We start from the raw sequence: 13,937 nt of genomic DNA, 5'->3' as shown, positions 1-13,937 counted from the left end.
TATCTGATATGAAGTGGAGGATTGGAGCATTAAGGTTGATGATGAGAGATACTTAGTAGGGACAGGGAGAGAGCACATTCTGCGGATAGGAACGTGGCGGCCACCCAGCCACTATGACCTTATAACTTCCAAGTTTACGATCTAACTGGAACCCCAAGCCTTTTAGTGTCACTTAGAAGTAGGTCCACCAATACAGTGTTCTCTCCTGTCAAGGGTCTAACACCTAGAATTGTAAAAGTAATAGAACAAGATAATTTCAGACACAAATTAATAGTTACCTAGACTACCCAGGTAAGTTAAACCCTCCCGCTATATAATATTCCAATTTGAATCTCACACCTTCAAACCAAATCCCATTTCTTTGTATGGTTAGGATTGGATGGGTGTAGGTGATTCAAATAAGAGGGAAGGAGTCAAAAGGATGTGAGCACAGGACACAGAACAAGTGTTGCGTTTCAGATTAGTGGCATTTATTCAAATCTTTATGCTTATCTTTTTCTAAAAAAAAATTATTTATTTTAATTGGAGGCTAATTACTTTACAATATTGTGGTGGTTTTTGCCATACATCAACATGAATCAGCCATGGGTGTACATGTGTCCCACCTTACACTCTCTGGCTAAGCAGTTCTACTAGAAATTCAAAGAAAGTGATCAGAGACATACAGATATATACAAACAAGGATTTTTACTGCAGTGCTGTTTACCATAGTGAAACATTAGAAACAACCTGAAAGTCCACCAGTATGGAAATGGTTAAATAAATTGCGGTACATCTGCACTGTGGTGTATTATACAGCCATTAAAAATTACCATAGAACAAGATTTAATGGCACAGAAATATCCTTACAATACATCTATTAAGTACAAAGAACAAGCTACAAAAGAATATGTAGTTATGATCCCACTACTTGTGTTAATGAATAGCATTGATAATATTCTTAGACCAAAAAAAAAAAAAAAAAAAACTGGAAGGACATATGGCAGAATGTAGCAGTGGCCATCTTAGGGTGACTGGATGATGGGCAATTCTTATTTTCTTCTTTTTGTTTATCTGCATTTTCTAAATTTTCAGCAGTAAATGTGTATGACTTTTATAACTAGAAAAAGAAATAAAGGCTTTTATTTTTTAAAACTGCTCTCAGAATCCCAATTGACAATATCTTAAAGAGTCTTATTGACTAAACCTGTTTCTCTGGAAGAGTGGCTTTTCCCACTTTCCTGCACTGCTCAGACATGTAGAGATGGCAGACTTACTGGGCAACATGGAGGAGAGAGTGTCTTGTCCCATTCTGCCACCTGCCCTCAGTGGGCCACACACAGGTGTCTGTGAATTTTAAGTTTCCTCTGATAGTCATGTATCCCTCCAAGAGTCTCTAGCCACAGAGGTGACTTCAGAGCCTCAAGGGGCATGCACTTGGTCATGCAGCATGCAATCTGGAAACACATATTCAGTGCCTACTGTGTGCAAGACATGGTTCCAGGCACTGAGAATAGGGAGATAAAGCAGACAGATGCAGGCTACTTGCCAGCAATGCTCCTTACATCCTGGCCGGAGACGAAAGAATGAACACAAAACAATAAGGTAATTTTCTGTGGTGCCGAGTACTGGGAAGAAAAAAACACAAAGATCAGGTGAATGGGACTGGCAGGGTGGAGCATTTTCAAAAGACTGGTAAGGGTCAGCTTCTATGAAGAATGATGTTGAGTAGAGTCCTGAATGATGTGAAGGGGTGAAAAAGGCAAGGTCATGACATCCTCAGCCTCTTAGACAATGACACAGAACACAGAAGAAAAGGAATAAAGGAGTGAGCAGGGAAGAGATTGACAGAAGAAAGAAGAGTAAATTCAGTTATTCATGCTGAGAACAGAAAAGAGAGAAAATTTGCAAATGATTCAGTCAAAAATTTTCTTAGAACAAACAATTGCAGGGCCCTCCAGTAACAAAGCAAGGCCAAAATGTAGGATGTGAGTTTCACCTCTCTCTCTCTTTGCTCTGGTGGAGGCTGGCCTTGCTTTATGTATCAGTGGCCATCTTCGGAGTTGTATTGGACTTCTACTGCCTGAAGTTTCCCCAACTCACTCTCAACTCCGCCATACCACCCCAGTACCCAAAATTCCCATAATGACACATTCCTTTTGGATTATAGCAGGAAAAGCTTAAAACTTCAAGCATGTTTCTTGGGCTGGGATAATACTGATACATCTCCTGTGTCAGTCATCCCCACTTCCATAAGGAATGGTTTCTTAGTTCTGGAGAGCTCAGGACATGAACATTCTCGTGGAAAGTGGTAATGGCCAGAAATGAATTCAGGCATGTCATGCTTCCCTGGAAAGAAATGAAAGTAGGTGAACACGCAGTGATCAGGAAGCACCTTGAAGTGAAGGGTGTGGAATGAAGAGGTTGCCAAGCAGGTAGTTCAAAAGATACAGTCTGTTTATTTACTCTTAATATTTTCATGTGCCAGCCTGGATGAATCACTAATGGATTTTTTTGTTTGTCAATCCCTTGTAGTGAGTAAATTAAGCTCTTGGAGGGGAGGGGTTGTGGGACAGGCTGACTTTTCAGGACACTGGGAGAAATTTTTAGCATATGGTAGGTACTTGCAGTCCCTTCATGGATTTCTTAGGGCAGTTATAGCTATAGCTGGTGAGCAGGATTTAACACATGAACCAGGCTCTCATTCTAAAGCTGGTAATTGATATACAGAGGTTCCTGTATACTCCGTGACCTCTTCCCCCCTCCACTCATTTGGAAAGTGCTAGCACACATCCCTTAATTACTTAGCATTTCACCAAAAAAGACCAGCCCACGAAGTAATTAAATTACTGAAAAGAAAGACAAAAGGGGAAAGTAAGCTTGACTCTAGGATAATCTGCAAATTGTGTAGTACAACCTGGGATCACCCAGAGAAGACTAGGATTTTGTCCTTATAGTGCCCAAATGGTGATGGGAATGGGAGAGGTAATCAAGTCAGCAAGAGACATGCAATAGCAATTTGAATACAAACTCTAGTCCAGATGCGTCTGATTGGGTAAGAGTGAATCCCCCTAATTAGAGTCACAGGTCCAAAGCACTCAACACCCAATGGTTTCATCAGATATTCTTACAGATGGCTTCTGCACATATTCAAAATCTGTCAGGGTGTCCTCAGCTTTTCTTTGTTGTTCCTGATTTGAGCGTTACACTTTAAATACAGAGCCAAGGAGGGTGTTCATTACAAGGCCAGTAAGAACTTAACTCACTGATAACCAACCAAGGGCAACTTCTTTTGGTAGGGGGCTGAGGAAAGGGGAGCATAGAGCAGGAGGAGTGAGGGAGCCGGTATCCCTATGCCTGGAAGTTGAAATCCAACAATTTAGTTTATACTTTAAATGATCCACAGTTGAGGGATTTGAGCAACTTTTTTGTGTCTTCCAACCGTTCATTTGGCATAGTGCACATATGACTAATCTGACATCTAGGTTTTGGCACCGGTGTTGATCCGGTATTAGCATTCCCCTTGAAAACAAATCAAAGAGCATTCAGAAATGTCAGCCCTATTTGGATAGATCCTTTGGGCAAGTATATGCTCATCAATGAGTGTCATAAATGTTTTCCAAGTATACCTAAATGATGTTAGGGAAGTTAACTGAGGCCTTCCATCAGCCCATTCCTTGGGTCTCTGTTGGCAACACTGAGCAAGGCCAACCATGATCCTGACCAAGCATGGAAAATCCTCTGTTCCCTTAAGTGCCCAGCACTTTTGTATCTTGTCACATTCTTGCTCTTCATGAAGCTCCACTTTTCAAGTGATGGTGGATCCATTGTGGGTTTGGGGCCAGTGTTCTGTCATCACGTGGACTTAAAGGTCATGTGCTCTTTTGTGATCTAGTGACTGTTACAGGGGCAGTGAAATGTTGGTGGGATTTCTATCCCTGTAGGAATGTCCTTGTAGATTGTCCACTTTTGATGCTTGTGCAGCGCCGTGAATGCTGAGACTACATAAATGCAGAGGTTTGCTCTGACTTTTGGAAAACCATGACAAATCTCTACTCACTTCCTGATTCCAGAAGAACTTCCGGGCCAAAGCTTTGACAGCAAAGGCTACTTTTGTGGAGAAGAAACAATGCCTGTATATGAGTCTGTGTTCATGGAGGACGGGGAGACCACCAGAAAAATAGCACTGGAGACAGAGAGACCACCTCAGGTAGAGGTCCACGTTTGGACCATTCGAAAAGGTGAGCCAGACGACATTAATCTCTTGTTATTATTTTTTTTTTTTTTTTTTTTTGTAAGGGGGACGCAGGGAAGGAGAGGAAGGGTCATCTTCGTTTTTCATCTTCGGTTTCTTCAACCTGTTCCCCTGTTTCAGTCAGAAGATTTCCCATTTGCTTAGAAATGAACACATGACTCACACAGTTGCTATTGTGCCCTTTAACTGTGTCCTGGGCTAAAAAGTAAGTATTGACCATAGGGGTTTGTTGTCTTTCTCACACAAACCAAGGCTGGAGGAGTGGTTCTTAACCCTGGCTGCACATCAGACTCATCTGGGAAGGTTTTTATATACCAAATGCCTGATCCTACCCACAGAGAGTCTGACTAATTGTCCAGGAGTAGGGATGGGCTTAAGGGTTTGTTCAGAAAGCTCCACAGGTGATTCTGGTGTACAGCCGGGATTGTAAACTTCCCAAATGTAATCTACTATTGTTTCCAAGATGAAGCTCAACAAACATGAAAATGCATTCATTCAGTGCCAAGCAGAGTCTCGAATCATACTGAGACCTCTTGCCTCAAGAAAATTATAGTCTCACTGGAGTGGCAATCCCAGGCATGAGGTCCCATTCCTTTCCTGATTACTCCCATTGACTACCCAAGAAAGCTACGTTCTGTTCATTGTGAACCTACATCTATTCAAATCATCCCATAGCTACAAGACTAAGGCTGATCTAGTCTGGTCAAGTTTTCAAGGAATCCAAGTGTAGAGGTGACATTTCAATTTGGAAATAATGCACATCCTTTTGCAACTGGATCCCACCTAAGGCTCGAGAGTGCTCAAACTCGAGTAAGTTTCAGCATCACGCAGGGTGCTAGAGTGAGACACAGCTACCTTGCCCCATCCAAGAAATTTGAGTGCAGTCAGCCAAGGGGAGTATCTAAACACTTGTGTTTCTAACAAATAGTCGGATGATGCTGCTACAGGCAGTACTTGGACCCATCTTTTAAGGAACAACTGCTCTAGTATTTGTGGACCTTTTTTTGTCTCCCTTCTTTCTCAAAAGAACAGGAACTTCTCTGTACCCCTTTAAAAATATGCTAGAACACACATATAAGGCTCAGCACTGTTTGTTTTTGCTTTTGACCTAGGAATGTTGGTTTGCCATCTCTTAACTCTTTAGCTCCTTAGTCACCAGGACTAAGCACTGTTCTGTTGGCTCCCCTACTGGCATTGCCCTACAGAGAGGTGTGTATGCTTTTCAACTGGTTACTATCACCTCTAAAGAGCCTGTTGTACACAACACTGGGTCATCAAAGATCTGTGCATGCTGGACAGAGGAAAACCCAGGTTCCATGTCCGCTGCTCCCTGTAGACCTCTGGAGGATTATTTAAGTGGACTGGTAACATTGCTTCTTAACTGCAAGGCAGTTTTCTATTGTTCACATGTTATTCTGATGAAAGCTATTTGGGCAAGGTTGAGACTGTGGAAGCCCGGTTATTTTCACTCTGCCCATTTTTATAAGGGAAAGCGAAAGGAGCTATGATTGTTTCCCAAAGGAAAATATGCCTTCTGGGGAGTTTAGGAAGTGGGATGGCTTCTCCATTTACACAAATGACCCATGTGCAAAGCCTGCTTCAAGTTCTCACTGCTGAGCCAGGGGGACCGCCCAGTGGCTTGGCAGGGACATAGCCAACTCAGACTGGGGTCAAGGGCAGAATGTCTAATACTGCCTTGGGCTACAGAAACTCCAACCAGCACCCATGCTTGATTCCCCGTGGCTTTCCCCAGGAAAGGGTCCCACGGTCAGCAGCTCTGTCTCCCTTATCTCCATCCTCTGGAGAACCAGGGGGAAGGTCAGTGAGCCAAGAAAACAAAAGCAGTCAATGATAACCCTCGAGTCAACCAAGTTCCTGGTTAAGCACATTACACAGCCCAGCTCGAGACTCCTAAGCCCCAGTAATGAGATGATATGCTTAGCTCAAGCAGAAAACAGCATTGCTGATTCCAGATAGCACCTGACCACTTGCCTGATTTTTCGCTTGGCCTCAGGCATCCTCCAGCACTTCCATATTGAGAAGATCTCCAAGAGGATGTTTGAGGAACTCCATCACTTCAAGCTGGTGACCAGGACAACGCTGAGTAAGTGACAACTGTCTTCACCTCCTTGGAAAACACATCTAGTGTTCCACGTCTTGTCTCCCCAGCTGAAGTACCGGCTGTGTTCTCACTGAACAGGAGCAATGCTCCACATCAACTTTAGAGAGACTATTCTCTCTCTCTCCTCTGGGTTATGAAACCCAGCGTCTTGAGAGGTTCCAAGGTCTGGCCTATCCAGATGTGGAGACCTCACATCTGGAAAGCTATGACCTCACTGGTGGGGCTGAGAGAGAGAGAGAAGATGACTGCATATCGATTCTTGGGTTGTCTCAAAGTTCTGTTTGACTCCTTGGAACTGCCCTGGGTGGTCATGTGTCTTTAAAAGCACTCAAGCCTACTAGCGATTCTCCCTAGGCTTTCTAGGCTAGGTGGAGCCTGGAATTAGATCCTGCTAGGCACCGGGGAGGGTGGGAGGTGGGGGGAGGGGTGAGAGGCCTTCTAAAGGAATAAAAGGCACAGAATTTCTATCCATTGGGAATTCTAATGGGTGAGACAGAACATGCAAGTGCGTTCATTATGAATTAGTATACTTCTGAAGAGTTAAATACCTAAGTGTTCAGGGGAAACTGTGAAAAACAATGAGATGAGAGCCAGGTGTGCTTATTCAGGGAAGAGGTGGGTTTTGAAAGAGAAGGGTGTGACTGGGCAACAGGTCAGGAAATCAGTCAAGGAGAGGGTACATCCTAAGAGAAGATTCAGACAGGAGCAAACAAGAAATGTGGGTGTGGGTGATGAAGAATCACAAAGGCCACATGGGTTGCACAGAAAGGTGAGACAAGCTGGAGGCAGGAAGTAGAGGGCCTGGAAGAAGCCAGTGAGTTGAGATAGCAGGCAAGGAGCATGGGTACTTGCTGCAAACTTATACACAGTGTATCAAGTGTATGAAGATGGTGCCTTAGAAAGATGTTTCTTGGCTCTCAGATGCATTTATTAAGCATGTATGACTTTGAGAAGCCATATTCTAAAGAAGCCAGTTGTTGTTGTTCCACTGCTCAGTCACATCCGACTCTTCATGAACCCATTGACTGCAGGACACCAGGCTTCCCTGTCTTTGCTTGCTTAGATTCATGGCCGTTGAGTCAGTGATGCCACCCAACCATCTCATCCTCTGTCGCCCCCTTCTCCTGCCCTCAGTCTTTCCCAGCATCAGGGTCTTTTCCAATGAGTCAGCTCTTCACAGCAGGTGGCCAAAGGACTGGAGCTTCAGCTTCAGCATCAGTCCTTTCAATAAATATTCAGGATTGATTTCCTTTAGGATTGACTGGTTTTATCTCCTTAGAGTCCAAGGGACTGTCAAGAGTCTTTTCCAGCACCACAGTTCAAAAGCGTTAATTCTTTGGTGCTCAGCCTTCTTTATGGTCCAACTCTCACATCCATACATGACTACTGGAAAAACCATAGCTTTGACTAGATGGATCTTTGTTGGCAAATTGATATATATGCCACACTAAGAAGTTGTACTTGATCTCCAGACCAGAGAACCCCAGTAGGGGTTTTTAAGCAAGTGAATGATGCATTCATATCTGGATTTCAGAAAGTGGTACTTGCTATATAGGGTGGAAAGTGGGTTTCTAGCGAGAGAGCTGGTGATTGTCTGTAGGAAGCTGTTAGACTGTATTAAGTCAGTTAGACAGAGGAGGAGGTGTCCCTGTGAGGGGTGGAAGTTACACCATCAAGATCAGGAGCAAAGAGAGAAATGAGTTTAGAATGACTCCAATATTAGCAACTTTATAGATTGAATGTAGAGTAATACCATTCACCAGTAGGAAACTGGAGAATGAAAATTGGTAAAAAAAAAAAAAAAAAAAAATGAGTTTTATTTGGAACATGTTTGAAGTCCATCTGAGGAGAGTTTTCCAGTAGGCAGCTGGACATAGGATTGGTAAGGTCAAGTGTTTATTCTGCGGGAGATGAGTAGACAACTAACTGGACGGTAGGAGAATTCAAATGGAGTTGGAAGTTCCTGTGAGTCGGGAATAAAGGAGGCAGAGTCTAGGATCCCATGATCAATAATGTGACTTTTGAAATTATCAATTAATTTCAGAGAACATATTTTTGTTCATACTGTGAGCCAGGCATTGTGCTAGGCACTGGGGCACTTGGAAGATGATTTAAGCAAACTCTTCCCATCACAGTTAGCACTGGGGGTGTATAATGGAGGTAGATGATGTGTTCCTCTGTGTGCAGCTGAAGGCAGTGAGTGATGAGATGATCCTGCAGGGTCACCTGGGGACAGAGAAGTGCAAGCCTGACCCTGTGTATAATGTGCCTGTCAGATTCTGGTGCACTGCAGGGCTTTGATGGAAGCTGCTTTCTTACATGACCCATCTCCCCTTTCCCATCAAATCTGAGAGACTAGGGAGAAGTGAAGAATCCAAGTGAGAGAGGAGCAGCAAGATGGGAGGCTATAAGGAAGGGGGGACATGATCTCCTGTGGTGAGAGAAAGAAAAGAGGTTCAATGTCAGTTCTGGATTAAGACGAGCTTGCTGACCTTGGACAAGAGGTTCTCCAAGTGGCAACATTATGGGGATGAAAGGAAGACTGACGAGGGTATGCAGGTGGGCATTTTGTTAGGAAGCCTATTTGCCAGAGCAGGATAATAGCAGGGGAAGGAAAATCATGCCCCGGAGGGACCGGGAAAGTTAGAAAAGGGATGGTTCAGAGACATCCAGTGGTTTCCAGCGCTCAGCACACGGTACACGCTCAAAACCGCTTGCTCGGTTAGCATGACTGGAGGGAGGATGGAGAAGTTGGTAGGGACACATTGGAAATGTGGACAGTTCTGGGGGAGGGGGGAGAAAACAGGGACTGGAAGGGGTTAGGGATGCAGTTGTGTTCACCCAGAGCAGAGAGGGGTCCCCTGGTGGATGTGATACTGGAACTCTCTGCAGAGCCATAGGAGCAGGGGAGGCTTGCTAAGGGCGGGATGAGGCCAGCATGTGGGCATAAGACAAAGCAGAGGGGAGAGTTGTTTGTTTGTTTGTTTTGTATATACTAATCAAGTTTAATGACAAGTCAATTAAAAAAAAAAGATTGACTCAGTCTAAAATATATCAGTAGACAAAGCAAGCACTATTTTACCAGTTCTTTGCGAAGGGCCTTCAAGTTTTTATGTCATTCTTAGCATTTAGTATCCATTTAAATATATCTAGAGTGCTTTTATTGTAATTTAATGTATTTTTTACTTGGAGGAAAATTGCTTTACAATGTTGTGATGGTTTCTGCCATATAACAATGCAAATCAGTCATAATTATACATATGTCTCCTCCCTCTTGAGCCTCCCTCCCTTCCCCCGCTCTCACCCCCCTAGGTCATCACGAGCGCCAGGATGGGCTCCCTGTGTTATACAGCAGCTTCTCACCAGCTATGCATTTTACACATCGTAGTGTATGTATGTCGATGCTACCTTCTCCATTTGTCCCACTCTCTCCTTCTGTCACTGTGTCCATAAGTCTGTTCCGTCTGCATCTTCATTCCTTCATTGCAAATGGGTTCATCAGTACCATCTTTCTAGATTATATATATATATATACACGTTAATATACGCTCTTGGTTTTTCTCTTTCTGACTTACATCACTTTGTATAACAGGCTCTAGGTTCATCCACTTCACTGGAACTGAGAGGGGAGAGTTTTTGACAAAGGGTGGCAGGAATAAAGAAACAAGCAGTAAACAATCAAGTAACCCAAACTAATATTCAGGCCTCAGAGAGTAAGCCAAGCCCCAGGAATGCACCAGGTACAGGTCCCCAAAGTGCCTTATTTGACCTACTGCCACCTAAGAGCTAATGACCTGATGGTGAAGCAAGTCCTAAATGCTAACTAAATAGACTGTAAAAATCCCAAGAATAACGCTTAAGTTTTACTCTTGGGACTCTGACAAATGCTGTGTGTTGAAATGAAGACCCTGTGACCCATGTTCCATATCTGTCCCCAGGAAAGTGTTTCAGGGTCTGCTTTGCTGAAAGTTCGTGAGGCCTGTCTTCGAGCTCCCCTGGCGGATCCGTGAGCATTCAGGGAAGGCATGGGGGTGTCAACTCTGTTCCTCGTTGGCTCTGCCCTCCTCTCACGTCTCTGGGCCACTTTGTGTTTGCCTTTTAGGCCAGTGGAAGATCTTCACTGAAGGAGAAGCCCAGATCAGCCAGATGTGTTCCAGTCGTGTGTGCCGAACGGAGCTTGAAGATTTGGTCAAAGTTTTGTACCTGGAAAGGTCTGAAAAGGGCCACTGTTAGACAAGACAAACAGTATTGGATAGAGGAAAGCAAGAAAACTTAAGCTGCAGCTGGACTGCAGGCTTACTTTGCTTAAGTCAACAGTGTCCTAAAACCCCAAACTCAAATGCAGTCAATTATTCACGCCGTGCACAGTATAACTTGCTCCTTTATTGGAGTGGTATGTCAGCCCTTAAACATCTCCTCCAAAGAGACTAGAAGAGTTTTGAATTCTCTGTGGGAGGAAGAGGGCTAGGACGCCACAACACTGCTCTAGTGTCTGGGAGAATCACATTTCTTTACAGGTTAAAGAGTAAACAAAACCTCTAGAAAGCTATTCCAGTGAAAGAAAGAGAAGGGAATTTCTTAGTAGGAGTTCTTTAGTACAGAGAAAATATTAGTATGAAATTCTTCTCTTTAAAATTTAGAATGACTTCCCATATTCACACACACACAGGTACACATACACATGTGCATGCGCGCACACATACTGAACTACAGCCTTCATTCTGAGGCACGACTAGTGTAGACTCTCCCCTTCTTTCCCTTGCCTGACTCCTAAGTAACTTGGAGGCAGTTGGCACCCAGGAGGATAAATAAGCAGTTGTGAGCAGAAGGCTGTGCCCTGGGTCTATGATGTGGTTGTTGATGGCACCGATTCTGGGAAAGAATAAGAACACCATTTCATGGCTGCCTTCACTCTGAGGTGGAAAAGAACTTTTACCTTATGGCACCACTTCTCTTTTCACCCTAAACCTCCATAAAGAAGTTAGAATTGAGTAAAACTTTTAGAAACTGAGTCTACATAAAAGAAAATAATTATTTAAGGAAAGAGTTGCTAGAAGTCAGCAAGGTCAGCCATGTGTTTTCAAGTTGACAAAACTCACCAATTAACAGCTCAATCCTCATTTACTGTCCTGAAGTCATAGTTCTCTAGTCCAAAAATTTTGGTTAAATGATGAAATTCTAGAAGCTTCTTAAAAGGGCAGTTTCTCTTCTCCAATTACAGGAGTTGGTTTTTACTTGGCAAAGGGACTCCGTCCTCCCAAGCTTCAGTTAGGAGAATTATCGCTCACTGGGGGAAATGGGGATTCTGATACCAATCCTTATCCTAAGCCCTCCTACCATTCTCCTCTCATGCACCAAGCATGAACCTGAATCATGGATCCCAGTGAGGGCTGCTCCAAAAATGTCTCTTTGCAGCCTAATACCAGAGCCCAAGTGATCCATTCTGAGGGAAAACTATAAATTCTCCACAGTAGGAATCTCAAACCTGCTCTCTAGGTTTATCTCCTCAGGGGGGCCTGGATGAACTCTAGTGAATACTTAAATATTAAGGACCAAGAAATCCCATTTTTCCTACTCTGTGACCATAGGTAAGATGAACATTTTTTTGTTATTTGACACCAATAGGGAAAAATGTAAAAGGTCCAGTCTTTATGGCAACCTGGCATAAAGGAGTCTGTTTTCATCAAAGAGACACAGAGGCCTGGTGGCCAGGCCTTCAGGGGACCAGCCTCTCAGACACATTGTTCTCGAGGAGGGGAGGGGAAGGAAGGAGGACATTCAGAGTATTAGTGGTGGGGGTGGGGGGGGTTGAACATTAAGCAGCTGCTGTCTCCCACCCAGAGGTGGCAGTATTTCCATAGCATGGAAACAAGTCATTGGATTCTAAGTCAGTGGTGATTCCCCTTCTGATGACTCAGCCCCAAAACCTTCCCACCCAGGTGTTCTCTGAAAGCTCAACCTGAAGGGAACACCCAGGGAGCTTCCCTAGATAGACTGTTGCCTGCAGGCGCCGGGACACACCTTGGCCAGGCGCCGTGTGAAGCAGGAGCTGGGGTGCTGGGCGAGGCCAATGTAGAAACCCTCCAATGTTGAGTGTTGCAGAGAGAGAGAAGAGGCCGAGCCGCCTGTACTTAGTAGAGAGGAATGGATGTGGTTCTTCTTGTGTATTTATTTGTACCATAAACACTTGGAACAAGCAAAGCCCGTAAGTACCACTTAGCAGCTGTAGCCATTTTCTAGTTAACTCATGTAAACAAGTAAGAATAACATAACAGTATTACCCTTTCACTCTTCTCACAGGACATGTACCTAAATAGGGTACTTATTTATGTAGTCACTGTATTTCTGGATTTTTAAATTAATAAAAAGTTCATTTGGAAAAATCCTGTGCAGGAATGTCATGTGACTGAATGACTCTGGGCAGCACAGACCTTGGGCTGGGTAACTGGTGATGGAAGGGCCTGGCTTTTGCACACTCAGCCTGACACCCCTCTCACACTACAGCCTCATGGTTAGGAGTGAGAACTTTGCAGTCAGATGACCTGGGTTTTTAATCCCAGTTCCACACTTAGCAGCTGTGTCAGTCACCCCAGCTATAAAATGGGGATGATAGTGGTACCATCGACCTTTGCCTGCAATCTTGCAGTGAAATTTAATTCCGTCAGTTCATGTTAGGTGATTAAACTAGTGTCTGGTACATAGTGAGCATTTACTCATGGCCATGAATGTTCAAAAACGGCATGGCACTGAAAAGGGCCATTGATATATGGCTTCTATTTAGGCCAAGACATTTAAGAGCCTGGGGACAGAAGGCCATTGACATGGGTTTCAAGAGGGCCTCAATTTTGATCTGCTGCTCAGTGGCAAATTTGCATAGGGAGCAAAGTAAAAGTATTGTCACATATTTCCATCCAGACTAGTGAAGTCACTCAGTCGTGTCCGACTCTTTGTGACCCCATGGACTGTACCTACCAGGCTCCTCTGTCCATGGGATTTTCCAGGCAAGAGTACTGGAGTGGGTTGCCATTTCCTTCTCCAGGGGATCTTCCCAACACAGGGATTGAACCCGGGTCTCCCGCATTGTAGGCAGACGCTTTTACCATCTGAGCCACCAGGGAAGACTCCATCCAGACTAAATTCCCTCAAACTCTTAATACCAGCTAAATTAATGCTATCACAGAAGTCAACATACAAGAGATCTGCAATGTAAAATTATGTAAGGTCAGAAAAGGAGACTGTGTTTAGTTGCTCAGTCCTGTCTGACTCTTTGCAAGTCTTTGGGCTGTAGCCTAACAGGTTCTTCTGTCCTTGAAATTTTCCAGGCAAGAACACTTGAGTAGGTTGCCATTTCCTTCTCCAGAGGATCTTCCCAACCCAGGGATCAAACCCCCATCTCCTGTGTCTCCTGCATTGCAGGCAGATTCTTTACCCTCTGATCTATTGGGGAAGCCCCTTAAAAAGGGTATGTGTGACATGGTTAGATAGCATCAATGGACATGAATTTGAGTAAACTCCAAGAGATAGTGGAGGACAGAGGAGCCTGGTGTGCTGCAGTCCATGGGGTCAAAAAGAGTTGGACAT

The 13,937-nt window shown here is 44.1% G+C and overlaps 1 protein-coding gene across 1 annotated transcript in view; it reads left to right on the top strand.

The window, feature by feature from the left end:
- The window catches only part of CHRDL1 (chordin like 1), a 126,531-nt gene extending 113,792 nt beyond the window's left edge, over window positions 1-12,739 (top strand). The window contains exons 9-11 of the mRNA XM_070366617.1: window positions 4,053-4,220; window positions 6,249-6,338; window positions 10,459-12,739. Coding sequence (XP_070222718.1) covers window positions 4,053-4,220; window positions 6,249-6,338; window positions 10,459-10,589 — 389 coding nt within the window. The 3' untranslated portion in view covers window positions 10,590-12,739. The remainder of the gene's footprint in view (window positions 1-4,052; window positions 4,221-6,248; window positions 6,339-10,458) is intronic.
- The last annotated feature ends 1,198 nt before the right edge of the window (window positions 12,740-13,937 follow it).

Source organism: Bos mutus, chromosome X, assembly GCF_027580195.1.
Source record: "Bos mutus isolate GX-2022 chromosome X, NWIPB_WYAK_1.1, whole genome shotgun sequence".
In the NCBI taxonomy this organism is placed as follows: Eukaryota; Metazoa; Chordata; class Mammalia; order Artiodactyla; family Bovidae; genus Bos; species Bos mutus.
This window is presented reverse-complemented; position numbering and strand designations above follow the sequence as displayed.